The sequence below is a fragment of the Perca fluviatilis genome, chromosome 21, assembly GCF_010015445.1.
Source record: "Perca fluviatilis chromosome 21, GENO_Pfluv_1.0, whole genome shotgun sequence".
Lineage (NCBI taxonomy): Eukaryota > Metazoa > Chordata > Actinopteri > Perciformes > Percidae > Perca > Perca fluviatilis.
Genome location: NC_053132.1, coordinates 31,920,979 through 31,936,110, shown reverse-complemented (window position 1 = coordinate 31,936,110; position 15,132 = coordinate 31,920,979). Strand labels below are relative to the sequence as shown.

Sequence of the window (15,132 nt, the reverse complement as noted above, 5' to 3'; positions counted from 1 at the left end):
CCCTCCAGGCAGGGTATTTTCTCTCCACCCCCCTCTTTTTCCATTGGACTCTCCCCCTCTCTTTAAACTCCTCCCTTTCTCCTCCCTTAATACACACGCACATATCAAGACTCCAACTCCAGCTGGTAGGTCCAGCCCCTCGATGATTCAATAACACACCCCTTTGGTCTAGCCTTTTCCCATCGGCATGGTTGGAATAGTTAGAGCAGAGCTGCACTGATCTGCTTGTATACAAGCTCAGGCACAGCAAAAGGAGGAATGTCAGACAGGATCTGTTCCTGTTTCCACTCCTTTCCCCCTTCTATGCAGAGAATGTTCAGTTCATGGAAGGCGTGTCAGATTTATAATGGATAAAAGACACCAGGAAGGAAAAGGACATAAAGAAGCTTCAATTGGCAACAAAATTATCTGTTGAATGAATGATGAATTCTACTGTGTTTCTGTAAAGTTAACATTTGGTATGTCACTTTTGCAAACACAGAGAAATATCTGGGTACTTTGCTGCTAGAAGTAAACTAGTACCTTTAGTTTGACAAAAAATAATAACTCAAGGTCCTTACTAGCCTTTTCCGGAGTTTTTGACTGTATCTTCATTAGCGAATGGTGTTGTGCCAGTAGTCATGGAGTTGGAATCATGACAAGCCATTCACTGATGAAGGCCGTGAGATGTGGTTATAAGTTCAGGAAAAAAGTTAGTAAGTAGACCTTGAGTTAAAATTATTTTGTCAAACTACTATTTCCAATGTCAACAAAGAACTTAAATGCTAAAGTACCTACTACTTTTAGCTCTGGCTTTGTCATCAAGGAAAGCTAAAATCCATTCCATATATTGATAAAACACAGGGCTTTCAAACAGGGAGTGTTCATGTCCTACGTGTTTTGGTGCCTAAATTTAACTGTTGTCACCTTTTGACAGCTAAACTCAACTGCCACGGCCCCTGAAAGGACCGTCACTTTGCGGTGCTCTGTACCTGGATCACAGTCACCTTTTCTTGGCTAAACTCAACTGCAACAGCCTCTGAAATGGCAGTGACCTCACAGTGCACTGTTCCTGGCTCAAAGTCACCTATTGTCAGCTAAACTTAACTGCAAAGGCCTCTGAAACGACGGGTAGCTCACAGCAATGTTGTGACCAAGTCATCTTTGCTCAAGTCCCAAATAAGTCTCAAGTCATTTGGTCCAAGTCTCAAGCAAGTCTTGAGTTTTTGGGGTCAAGTCAAGTCAAGTCAAGTCAAGTCCTTAGTTAAGGCAAGTCAAGGCCCAAACCAAGACACCCAAGATAAAGCACTCTTACCTGTAGTATCTGGTCTTTATAAAGAGAAAAGATTAGGTATTAGTAGCCCATCTAATAAAATGATTGGCTTGTTTGTATAATTCGTACAAGTATGACAATGAATTTAATCTGTGGCACAGACGCAGCCGTTGTGGTGGGCTGGTCTGATTAGTGAGGCTTCTTTTGGGGTCTTTGATGTTATGTGTTGCCATAGCAAGGAGTTTGACTGACAGCCTGTCAACCAATCATGACAATCACATACCGGGAACTTTTTGAGTCTTCCCATCATGATTCACAGTTTGCGCTGCTGCCGCTGCATAGCATACTTAGACAGAAATGTGACAACATTAAATTATATTATTTTTGTTTAACAGCTAACATTCAAACTTGTCATCCAAGTCATCATGCCTCAAGTCAAGTCAAGTCTTGAGTCATTGACTTACAAATCCAAGTCGCAAGTCATCAAAACGGTGATTTGAGTCGACTCGAGTTCAAGTCACCAAGTCTCAAGTCCACATCTCTGCCTCACGGTGACCGGTATCCGGCTCAGAGTAACCTTTCCTCAGCTACATGTAAATTTACCTGTAAAGAAAGCTTAACTTATCTGTCATGTGACCGCTAAACTTAACTCTCATTTGACCGGTCGTCACGTGACCAGCCAACTATTGCGTAATTTCGTAGGATATCATATGAATTGTTGTGCACCCGCTTTCGTACGATATTATACGAACCTGTTCATGATAATAAGTTGCCACATAAAATTTGCAGTTATATTCACCAGCAGTTTGGTTTTATCCTGTCACGCTCGTTTGATCTCAAGTTTTTCTTCAAAAGGTAGACTTTTAAATTTGTTCTGTAGAACATAATCCACATTGTTCATGGTGACCAGTTACTATCTTCTCTAAAACATATATTATAACTTCTGGCAACCTTGAGCAAATGACGAATACTTGGCAAGTAGCCAATCCCAAATGTCCCAAATTACCTGTCGCCTCTACTCATAGAATGATTTAGATCTAGCTGCAGGAGCACTGTGTTATCAATCATTATGTAGTCTGTCTTAGCTTAGCGCCACCCAAGACGATTGTGATCTGTTTAAAGAAATGCAAACAAGCCAGAGCATTTTTCCCCTGTCCCAGAATGATAAGTTGACGTAGTCAGCTCATACTCCAGCATTGACATAGCGCTGTGGAATTGTTATGTAGACTGACAAATTAATACATAAAGGTTTTTAAAAAAAAACACCACAGGTTTAAACTGTTTGTATTAGTGGGCATAAAAGAAGCCAATACAACTACACCAGTACCACACCAAAACAATTACCAGATAGTGAGCATGTACAGTACTTTAGAAGCATGCTTCATCTGTGTATTGAAAGTAGAGGAGACTTGTTTTATTGGTAGTGGTGGACTGATCTTTACACAGCTACTCGAATATGTCTATATACATTTTAAGCAATACTGAAAAAAAAAGATTCACCATAACTGCCTGACTAAACCGTTGGACACCTCATCCATTTAGCCACTGAGCAATGGCATTGATTCAAAATGGACAGTCAGTTGCAAGTGGATAGTAAAAAGTGATTGTTTGCCTCAATTAAGTTATCAGCACTGCCTTTTTAGTTATCAGTAGTATCAAAGGTCAAGGTCCAACACCAGCAGGAGAGAAATATTTTTGGAAAAAGATTTTAAAGTTAATCTCTTATTTGAAATCCATGGAAAGCCATTTTCTAAAGAGCACCTACCAGTCATTACCTTGATATTGTACTCTATATGCATCTAAGTGGCATGTTTTGCTTGCTTCTGCACAGCAAGCAAACACTTGGAAAAAACATTCTAATACGTACAAATTATGAAAACCACATGGCAACCCGGAGTGAGGCAAAAGCTATAAAAGCTGTTTCTCATAGAAGTCTGCCCCAGTAATTTATGTACATTATGGGAGTTCCATGCTTCTAAAATTGCTCGCTGGCAGCCAGCCAGTGTCCTGGTTTAAACCCTGCCCCATGTGGAACTAAGAGGGGGAGAAACTCTGCTGTGGCTGTTTGTAAGAGGAAAAATTCGACAGGATCTTGTTTTTACTGACTCAACGCTTGACCAGTTGTGGACTATTCCACCACATCTGGTAGACCTTATTCTCAGAATGCTTAGACGAATGGTTTGGGTAGAACTTTATTTTAGGTGGTACTAATAAGAAATGAGGTGTCATAAGCATCCCACAGGCACAAGTTAGTACATGATGATCATCTATTCAGAGTTTGGTATAGTACACACTGTAAAAACAAAATTAACAGGTGATAAATCTCCACAACAGGACTGATTATTGGCAGAAAATAAAGGCTGCCATCATCAATATTTTTATAATAACAATGGATCAAATGACGATATGTGATGTGAAAGGTGTCACTATTAGTGATGAACCCACAAAAACAGTGGCCCGGTTCTGTCTTTTGTTTTTTTGGCCCACAACTTTACTGTTTTGGTTCAGTCTCAGCACTCTCATGGCCTTGTCTTTTCCTTGTTTCTTATGTTAGGTTGTGTTCACATCAACATAGCCCCGTATAAAAAATGTATTTCCCCATTTTCCTCAATACATAATCATCCAGCTGGATCAAATACATGGAAACCCATTCCAGGTACATTACTTGTATTGTGAACACCATGGTTCTATCCATCATGAAAATGGCCCTGCAGAGGATTTACTTCCTTCACCAGCTCACATCGCAATTATTCGGTCTGTTCGCTGCACATTCATTAGTGTCTGGTTTGGATCAACCACCAAACAGTACAGGGACAAACTAGAGGAGACAGCCTACTGCAGAAAAATCATTGGTGATTTTATCTCTAGAGGCAAGAAATAGGCAGGTAACATAACTGCTTCAACCTTTTTCAACTTCTCCCTTCAAGTACAGTAGGCAATACAGAACACTGTACTCCAAAATAACCAGACACAAACACATGTTCTTCCAGTAGGCCATCACTGTGATGAAAACTTAACACCAGTCACAGTGTCTGGAAGAATCCCTGTGCAATAACCCTGGAACCCTGTAAATCCAAATATCAATCTAAGCGTCCTATGTGTACTGTGTACACTGTCATATCAACCTAACTTGGGTTTATAAAGGAACCTGTAACATTAATTATTCCATATTAACATTAATCTTCAAATCACTCGGTAGTATCATTTGGCAGTAGCTCAGTCTGTAGGAAGTTGGTTGGAAACCAGAGAGTCGCTGGTTCAAGTCCCCGTACGTGGACTGGTAGCTGGAGAGATGCCAGTTCTCTTGAGCAAGGCACCGAACCCCTGCAGTCGCAGCCCACTCACTCTGACATCTCTCCATTAGTGCATGTAGCATGTCCTGAGCATGTGTATGTATTTTTAGGCTTGTGTGTAGTGTGTAATAACAATAACAACAGAGTGTGAATTGTAATTTCCCTATCGGGGATCAATAAAGAGTTTAAATTAATTAAATCTGTGCACATCATTAATTCTCACTTCACATCATTAATACTCCAGCCAACTCATTAAAGTTATCAACAACACAACATTTGTTCGACAGATTAAACCTTCATAGTACATATGAAGATGAATACAATCAAAATCCATAGCCTACTTAAACAGGGGTAAGGAAAACAATCTCACAATGAGCTTTCAATCGTATCTCATGATCTTCATTAGCACACTAAGGAGCTATAAAAAGCAAGAAATAAGAGATAAAAGTAGATCTGAAGCAGGTATTCATTTAAAACAACCTTCCTTTGTGCTCAATAATTTATTTTATTTAAAGCCTATAGCCTAGACCATTATCACAAATTTACCTCAAGGGGCTTTACGCTCTGTCCAGCATATGACACCCTCTGTCCTTAAACCCAAGTTTTGATTATTGATAAAATCCTCAAAAAAATACTTTAACAGGGAAAATGGAACAATAATAATAATAATAATAATAATAATAATAATATAATCATGATTTTGAGCAAACTTAATGCACCACAGCGAGTGATTACTAATATACATTTTTGAAATGCGTTTCTATGATTATCATTTTCACCATGCTTTTATTTTGGAATGACGTATTTTGGGGTATATTTCCGGCCGACTGTATGTAACTTGATGGACCGCCCTGGTCCTCAGCATCCATCATCTAGGGGGCGGTTAACAGGCCAGAGAGCTGACCAGCCGCATCTTACTCAGGTGAGTAGCCGAAATAGTTATTTTGAGAGTCTTTAATGTGAAATTAGTCATTTCTGTGTTTCAGACCTAGTGTCAGTAAGGAAATTATGAACCATAAATCGACGATTCATGATATTTCGACGTGTCGGCTGTGATAACGGTGATAATGTGTCATGGACACCTGCGTTTTTCGTATCGTAATATCCTTGATGAGATGTAGGCCTATGTTCGTCACATTCACCGAGTTGTCGCCGTTTTGATGTATTTTCCTACTACAGCGTCCTAAAGTTATACTTCAGCAGCTTGTAAATGAATGAAAAATCCCATTCTATTAGGCTATTGGGCCTATATTAGATGCCCCTTGTTGGTGTATAAAGAAAACACAAGTAGCCTATAATAGTATTTGTCGTTATATGTCACGAATAGGGTCTTATTTGTGAAAGCGGACCAAGTGACTGTGTGAGAGGAGGCTCCAGCTGCTGACTCCAGGCTCCAGCATCATGGCGTCCTTGAGCAGTGAAGGGCAGAGCTGCAGCAGGAGATGCTGCGACATCAGCGATGCTCGGCTCCGCATGCTAGCTCGGGCTCACGAAAAAATCGATTTTAGAACGCAAAACTGTTTTTATAATGATATTAATGGCTTGCAATTTAGCAGCGTCATATTTAGGCTAGTCACTGCGTTATGTATGAGTTATTATTATAAAGGCATAAGCGCCATTCCCTTCCGTATTTAGCTTAAGCATCTTCTTAAACCTATAGGCTACTGTAGCCTACATAGGAGTAATGCCTGGATATCGGACTGCTGTTTAATAAGAGCGGTACTGATCCTCTATATCAACGCCCGTCTATAAATATATTTAAATCGTACTGTGTTGTTTCATATGTTCAATATTAGTTTATTTTATCTGACCAGTGTTAGATTATTATGGTGTTTAATGTCTCTGGTGCTTTTTATTTTTTTAATTGATGTCAATTTATTTTCTGAGAACAAAAAAAAGTGGGCACCTCTACAGGAAAGGGTCTTAAGATCAGGTAAGATTACAGGAGCTTCATTTTGGCATCTTTATCAGGTAATTTAAAAAAGTGAAGCTCTGCTGCACTGGAGCAGTTGTCTATAGCTGAAATAGTTAGCTGATCAATCGATTTGTCAATTTTAAAGAAAATAAATCTGCAACTATTTGGGTAATCAATCATCAAATCATTTCAGTTATTTGTCAAACATTTTAAGACGTGACCTTTGACTCACTGTTTTCTGGCATTTTATAAAACGAGTAATCTATTAATCAAGGAAATAATCAGCAGATTAATTGATTATGAAAATAATCATTAGTTGCAGCTCTACAGTTGCTTACTTTGTCGTGTTTGTAATCCTGCCTTGATTACAACACAATGTATATACTGGTAGTTTAGTAGTGTAGTATAGCGTAGTATAATAGTATAGTAAGCCTATATTATGGTATTTTGTTCTGCTCACCCTCACTGCTCTGTTGAGTCAGACTGTACTGCACAGTATAGTATAGTATAGTATAGCATAGTATAGTATAGTATAGTATCTGTTGTGCTTTTCTGCAGACACTACAGTACAGTACTGTATATTGTTCTAATTTGTATTAAATAATAAGGAAAAGACAGGTTTTGTATGTGTTCTTCAACCTGACCTTTTCCCTGTGTAAAACAATTAATGAATATATAGTATTTTAAAAATATTTCAACCTAATGATTTTACATATCTTCCTGTCCTAGGTGCATTTTTTCTTTGATCTAGCTGTGGTGGAGTGTGGTTCTCATCATGGGGGAACTGTTCAGGAGCGAGGAGATGACCCTGGCCCAGCTCTTTCTCCAGTCAGAGGCAGCCTACTGCTGTGTCAGTGAGCTGGGAGAACTGGGCATGGTCCAGTTTAGAGATGTGAGTATCAATGTGCCCATGCTATGCCATTTCTTGGTGGTAGAGCTCCTCTGAAGGCAGAAATAATCTCATTAATTACAGTAATCTAGAAACAATCTTGCGGTGAGAAGCCTGCATTGAGCCTGGGGTAGCTCACCTGGTAGAGCGTGCACCCATATATAGAGTTTACTCCTTGACGCAGCGGCCGAGGGTTCGACTCCGACCTGTGGCCCTTTGCTGCATGTCATTCCCCCCCTCTCCCACTTTTCATGTCTTCATCTGTCCTATGAAAATAAAGGCCTAAAAAGCCCCAAAAAAATAATCTTAAAAAAAAAACTACTGGCGCCCTTGCTTGGACCACACCTATCTTTGAACTTGGCCTTCATTTTGATCTTAAGTACACACCTGTAAAGTTTCTTGAATGCATCTTGCACAGTTGTGACGCTATCTCTGTGACAAAACTTGGCCGAGACAGACAGACAGACAGACAGACAGACAGACAGACAGACAGACAGACAGACAGACAGACATATAAACACTTGGTAAAGTAGTCAAAACCGCCTCTGTGGTAGTTCCCCCTACAGCCATGATGACACACACACACACACACACACACACACACACACACACACACACACACACACACACACACACACACACACACACACACACACACTGTTGCAGCTGGTAATTAAAGGACATGTGGTGTTACTTGTTTGCTTTCTTTTTAATATGAAATGACACATGTATTGATGATACATAATGAATTCATACATAGAACATTATAAGACACAGCTAAAATCCATAATTATGGTGTTAAAATCATTTCCCCCTCTTTTTGTCCACCCACAGCTGAATCCAGACGTAAACGTGTTCCAGCGCAAGTTTGTGAATGAAGTGAGGAGATGTGAGGAGATGGACAGGAAACTGAGTAAGTAATAAGACAAATGACTGTAACATTCAGGCCCAGCCAAATTCAGTCCAGCTTCAGTTTACTGCTCTTGTGGTCAGATTAAGACCACATCAATGTGATCTGGATATACGTTTTTTACCTATGTATTGAGTGAGCTTTACCACTCCCAGGCCTAAGAAACCTGTAGTAAACCTGTAACACTTTTCAAAATGACAGCGGTGTCAATGAGAAACTTATGAAGTTTTTCTTCATCTCATCTGCAAAAATATAAAGAACACTGGTAAGGTATTGAATCATTGATTCTCTTTGCTGAACAGGGTTTGTGGAGAAGGAGATCAAGAAAGCTAATATCCCAACTGTTGACACTGGAGAAAATCCAGAGGTCCCTTTTCCCAGGGACATGATCGATCTAGAGGTAATCACTCATCAGTCATTATCACTCATCAAATCATAAATCATTATTATATTGATAGATTAATTGATACATGCATTTTTATCGAAGGTCAGAAGAGGGGATCCCTGATGATAAATACACATTGGTTAAATGTATTATCAGAATCAGAATCAGAATCAGAAAAGCTTTATTGCCAAGTACATCTTTTACACATACAAGGAATTTGTTTTGGTGTCGTAGGTGCATGTCACACATTATCTAAAATAAGTTAAACAAACAGTTTAACAGAACAGACAATATAAGTATAAATATATAAATATATGTGTATATATACACACACAGGATGTAATAAAATAAGAGTAACAATTAAGATAAAAAGAGCAGATTAAGTACAGTGGCATGTAGAGCCAGAGGTGGGTGTGGAGAGAGTCAGGGTGGGTTCCGGGCCTTATTAATAAGGCTAGTGGCGGAGGGGAAAAAGCTGTTCATGTAATGTGAGGTTTTGGTCCTGATGGACCTCAGCCTCCTGCCAGAGGGGAGTAGCTCAAAGAGTTTGTGGCCGGGGTAGGAGGGGTCAGCCACAATCTTTCCAGCACGCTTCAGAGTCCTGGTGGCGTAAAGGTCCTGGAGTGGTGGGAGATTGCAGCCAATCACCTTCTCTGCAGATCGAATGACACGCTGCAGTCTGCCCTTGTCCTTGGCAGTGGCAGCAGCGTACCAGATGGTGATGGAGGATGGATTCGATGATGGCTGTGTAGAAGTGCACCATCATTGTCATTGGCAGGTTGAATTTCTTCAGCTGCCGCAGGAAGTACATCCTCTGTTGTGCTTTCTTGACGAGGGAGCTGATGTTCAGCTCCCACTTGAGGTCCTGGGAGATTGTAGTCCCCAGGAAGCGGAAAGACTCCACAATGTTAATTGTGGAGCCACAGAGGGTGATAGGGGCAGGTGGGGCTGAATTCTTCCTGAAGTCCACAACCATCTCCACTGTCTTTAGAGCGTTGAGCTCTAGGTTGTTTTGCTTGCACCACATCACCAGGTGGTCAGCCTCCGACCTGTAGGCGGACTCGTCTCCATCAGAGATGAGTCCGATGAGGGAGGGGTCGTCCGCGAACTTCAGAAGTTTGACAGACTGGTGACTGGAAGTGCAGCTGTTGGTGTACAGGGAGAAGAGTAGAGGAGAAAGAACACAGCCCTGAGGGGATCCGGTGCTGATGGTCTGTGAGTCGGAGATGTCTTTCCCCAGCTTCACATGCTGCTTCCTGTCAGACAGGAAGTCAGTGATCCACCTGCAGGTGGAGTCAGGCACACCAAGCAGGGAGAGTTTCTCCTGGAGCAGAGCCGGGATGATGGTGTTAAAGGCAGAGCTGAAGTCCACAAACAGGATCCCGGTGTAGTTTCCTGTGGAGTCCAGGTGCCGGAGGATGTAGTGGAGGGCCAGGTTGACTGCATCATCTACAGACCTATTGGCTCTGTAGGCAAACTGCAGGGGGTCCAGGAGGGGGTTGGTGATGGCTTTGAGGTGTGAAAGCACAAGGCGCTCAAAGGACTTCATAACCACAGAGGTCAGGGCGACGGGTCTGAAGTCATTAAGTCCTGTGGTCCTTGGCTTCTTGGGAACGGTGATGATTGTTGAGGACTTGAAGCAGGCTGGCACGAGGCATGTCTCCAGTGAGGTGTTGAAAATGTCTGTGAACACTGGAGACAGCTGGTCAGCACAGTGCTTCAAGCTGGATGGGGAGACAGCATCCGGTCCAGCAGCTTTCCTGGGGTTCTGTCTCCTGAACAGTCTGTTGACGTCTTCCTCATTGATGGAGAGAGTCGTCACTGAGGTGGGTGGGGAGGTGGAGGGGGGGACCTTTAAGGTGGGGGAGGTGGAGGTGATGCACTGTAGCTGTAGCTGTTGGGAGGTGTCGCGGGGGATGGAATCAGGGAAGACCCTTTGTTGGGAGGTGTTGAGGGGGATGGTTACAGGACCGACCCTTTGTCCTTCAAAGCGACAGTAGAACTCATTAAGTTCGCTGTTAGGCCGGCGTCGCGTTGGTGGAGTGGGGGACTTTAGGCTTGAAGCTGGTGATCTGTTTAAGCCCTCTCCAGACAGAAGCACAGTTGTTTGCTGAGAACTGGTTTTGGAGTTTCTCAGAGTACCGTTGTTTAGCCTCTTTCACCGCCTTGCTAAAGTTGTACTTTGCTACTTTAAGTCTGTTTTTGTCTCCACTCCTGAACACCTCTGCCTTGTCCAACCTTAGCCTTCTAAGTTTGGCTGTGAACCAGGGTTTGTCATTGTTGAAACTCACCCTGGTGCATGATGGAACACAGCAGTCCTCACAGAAGCTGATGTATGACGTCACAGCCTCTGTGTACTCATCCAGACTGTTGGTAGCAGTCCTGAACACATCCCAGTCAGTAGAGTCCAAGCACGTCTGGAGATCCTCCACAGCTACACTGGTCCACTTCCTTGATGTCCTCGCTACAGGTTTGCAGAGCTTTAGTTTCTGCCTGTAGGAGGGGATCAGGTGAACCATGACGTGGTCAGAGAGTCCCAGTGCAGCACGGGGGACGGCGTGATAAGCATCCCTGACTGTGGTGTAACAGTGATCCAGAATGTTCTCCTCTCTGGTCGGGCATTTAATATGCTGTCTGTATTTAGGTAGTACATGGGTGAGGTTTCCTTTGTTAAAGTCACCAAGGACAATAACTAGGGAGTCTGGGTTGGTCCGCTCCCACAGTAGTATCTGGTCGGCAAGCTACTGTCGCGACCTGCACGTTCGCCTCGGCGCAGGATGTAAACACCGACCAGAATGAATGAATGGAACTCACGGGGTGAATAAAAAGGCTTACAGTTTATGATGTAAGATTCCAGGTCAGGAGAACAATACTGCTGGATCACTGTCACGGTCGTTGCACCAACCGCTATTGATGTAGAAACCGATTCCTCCACCTTTAGTTTCGCGCGAGAGGTCCGTGCCTCTGTCCGTCTGTAGAGTTGGAACCCTGCCAGCTGCAGCGCAGAGTCCGGTATTAATCCACAGAGCCACGTCTCCGTGAAGCACAAAACAGCAGATGAAGAAAAGTCCCTGTTTCCAACCAACAGCAGTTGTAATTCCTCCAGTTTGTTGGGCAGTGAGCGCACGTTAGAGAGAAATATGCCCGGTAACGGTGTGCGTAATCCTCGCTGGCGGAGACGCACGCAGCGCACCGTTTCCCGTTTCCCTCCGGCGTTGGCGCGTGAGCGCACAGGTTGCGCGCCTTTGACTAGAATGTCCAAAATTTCCAGTGAAGGGAGAAGAAAAGTAGGAAATAAATCCTCTGGCGTTGTTCCCCTGATGTTAAAGAGCTCTTCTCTGGAGAAAGCGATCCGGGTATTATCGCAAAAAACAAAGTTAAAACACAAAACAAAACAAAACAACACGCATAAACACACCGAGTCGACCGTCTGCGGCGCCATCTTGGATGCAAGCACTTGACTTAAAAAAACAATTGCATGGTTGATATTGCACAAACACCCCACTCAGAATAACCCACAGCATGACAAGACAGGCCAAATGCTCCTCTTGTGGCTCTGTGTTGTAAAGTGTGAACGTCCTCTTCTGAGGTACTGCTTATATGGCCCTTGTCAGGGCTTTAAAAGAGAATAGCCAAAGAAACTAAGCTTGGTGGTGTTACGCGTCCAGAGTAGGGATTCATTTTTAACAATAACTTGTGGTTTTGATTTAAGAGGATCCAAATCCAAATCCAAATGTATTTATAAAGCACAATTAAAAACAACAACAGTTGACCAAAGTGCTGTACAATCAAAACATGGGCGCCTGGTTAGCTCACCTGGTAGAGCGTGCGCCCATATATAGAGGCTCAGTCCTCGCCGCAGCGGCCACGGGGTCGCTTCCCCCCTGCAGCCTGTTGCCGCATGTCATCCCACCGTCTCTCCCTCCCTTCAAGTCTAAGCTGTCCTGTCAATAATAAAGGCCTAAAAATGCCAAAAATAATCTTAAAAGAAGATAAAATACATGAAAATAACACAGTAAAAACACGAAGATCAGTTTAAAAGACAAAATTACATCATACTGTGTTAATAGCCTGAGAATAAAGATGGGATTTAAAAACAGGCAGTCTAGGGGCCAGCCTAACATGTAGGGATAATTGAAGAATGACAGCTGACAAATGGGATAGCAATTCAAAGCTTGAATTGTACGGATTGTTATGTACTCCACCTCATCAGAATTATCTTTATTGGCCAAGTATGTGTACACATCCTGTACACATAGTGTACACACAATTCCAGTTGAAATACAAGTCAAGTGCATATGTAAACTGTAAACAAATATTTAGTAGTCCAAATAAATAAATATTGAATGGATACACATGAAGTGGTGGTTATGTACAGTGCATGCATACATGTATACATGTATACATATATATATGCAGTATATACAGATACAGATACACATATATATATGTGCAGGATTTATATTTGACAGTGATGATGCGTACATGTTACAGCACAATGTGCATTTGGGATTTATACTGTTGATTGTGACTGGCAGGCCACCTTTGAGAAGCTGGAGAACGAACTGAAGGAAATCAACACCAACCAGGAAGCCCTGAAGAAGAACTTCCTGGAGCTGACGGAGCTCAAACACATCCTCCATCGAACCCAGCAGTTCTTTGATGAGGTTTGCGTATTTCACCCTCTGAGACGCACAATTGATGTGCTTCTGTAAACAAAGTAACCGAGGTCTTCCTAATGTCTTTGATAGATGGAGGATCCCAACCTGCTGGAGGAGTCATCAGCTCTGATGGAGGGCAGTGAGGGGGGCCGCGGGGCCCCGCTCAGACTGGGGTAAAGCATAGTCTCTAATACACATTCTCAAGCTGTCTTGGTAAATATTGAAATAGTCATATGAATTTCAAATGACTATCATTATGGGACTATCACTACATCACATAAAAACTAGTGCTGTCAAACAATTAAAATATTTAATCGCAATTAATCGCATTAATGTCATAGTTAACTCACGATTAATCGCAATTAATCACACATTTCTATCTATTTTAAATGTCCCTTGACTTCTTTTTGTCCCATTATATTTTCTCATTTTAATGCTCTTATCAACATGGAAAAGTGGATTGGCTTGCTTTGTGCGAATAATTTTTTTTATTGGAATGGAAATGGAAATGGAATGGAAATTGATTTATTTGAAACAGGGACAATGCACAAATAAACATTAAACTTGTTAAACAAGAGAATATGTCTTGGGCCAGCTTATAGCAACAATTGCTAATTTCCACCTGTAGTCCCTGGGCAGGTAAACAACAAGGTAAAACAACATTGGCATATGTATACGTAGTGTTCAATTTCACACTAACATTCACACTTAGAGCTAATAATCTGTCACACAATGTTACACTGTTACCTCCATTTTCCATTGCAGATAGTACTGCCTCATGCCTGAGGCGAGCGTGGCTGGTCGTCGTAGCGACTGCCGTGGGCGTAGTTTGGTAGCGTTGCATTTCCCCATAGACAGTTTCCCCCAACTCATTTCCTGGTTGTCCTTATCCATAAACTCAAGGAGAGGGTTAACTTTTCCTGCTCCAGGTTTCCCACCATGGTCAGAAAAAACAGGGGAGACTCTTTGGTTCTCTCACTATGACTCTAGAGTCACTTGTTACAATTCTAAAAGACATGTTCGTTTGATTTCTGAGAAGGAAGGAGAGGCCTGGGTTGAATTGAAAGTTAAGCAAAAGGTTTAATGAACAACACGATGAAAACGACATGACAAAAACAAATGTTACACTGCAGCTGACAGCGGACTGAAATGATGCTTCTCCTTGTGGAGTCACATAAGAACAGTCATGTGACATGACAAACAATACACTGTAAACAGCGGACTGCAAACATGCTTCCCCTTTCGGGTCACAGTTCGCAGTCCTGAAATCATCTCTGTTTCCGAATTATATTCCTGTCTCTCAGGTTAAGGACACACCTCTGAACTTCAGGTTTACTCCAGGTCACAGACAAAAGTTGTTTATCATGGTAGTGCGGATTCAAGTTTACAGAGTTTGCATTTCCTTTGTTCTAATCAAGTCTGGCCCCGCAGGGAGTGGCTCCCCAAAAGTTGTTTAAACAATAAGTCTTCTAGAGCATCTACATTCATGCTAAATAACAGACATGACCTAATTAATTCTTTAGAAACTAGGTTTGGGGTGAGACAGTCAAATGCTGATTAGGCTTAATCAGTATTGAAACAATCCTTTTCGACTCAGTTTCAGTGTCAGTCAGTCACACAACAGTTTACATTTTTAAGTTACCTATCCCTTGACCAATTGGCTATCCTAACCTTAACCACTCGAGGTGAAATGCCTAACCGCAACCAATCGAGCTGCTTCGTAGGGCGGGTCTTGGCGTGGCCATAGCGGGATTATAATTTTGCTTCTGGTCTAGCTAGATCCGAAAGATCGTTAATCTCGCGATAAAAAAATGTACGCCGTTAAAA

General features: G+C 42.2%; 1 protein-coding gene across 2 annotated transcripts in view; it reads left to right on the top strand.

Annotated features, from left to right (window-relative positions):
- The first annotated feature begins 5,364 nt into the window (after nucleotides 1–5,364).
- The window catches only part of LOC120551259 (V-type proton ATPase 116 kDa subunit a1-like), a 47,026-nt gene continuing 37,258 nt past the window's right edge, over nucleotides 5,365–15,132 (top strand). For both annotated transcript variants that reach the window (XM_039788542.1, XM_039788541.1), the window contains exons 1-6: nucleotides 5,365–5,467; nucleotides 7,190–7,352; nucleotides 8,184–8,262; nucleotides 8,562–8,659; nucleotides 13,183–13,311; nucleotides 13,396–13,478. In XM_039788542.1, coding sequence (XP_039644476.1) covers nucleotides 7,236–7,352; nucleotides 8,184–8,262; nucleotides 8,562–8,659; nucleotides 13,183–13,311; nucleotides 13,396–13,478 — 506 coding nt within the window. In that variant the 5' untranslated portion in view covers nucleotides 5,365–5,467; nucleotides 7,190–7,235. The remainder of the gene's footprint in view (nucleotides 5,468–7,189; nucleotides 7,353–8,183; nucleotides 8,263–8,561; nucleotides 8,660–13,182; nucleotides 13,312–13,395; nucleotides 13,479–15,132) is intronic.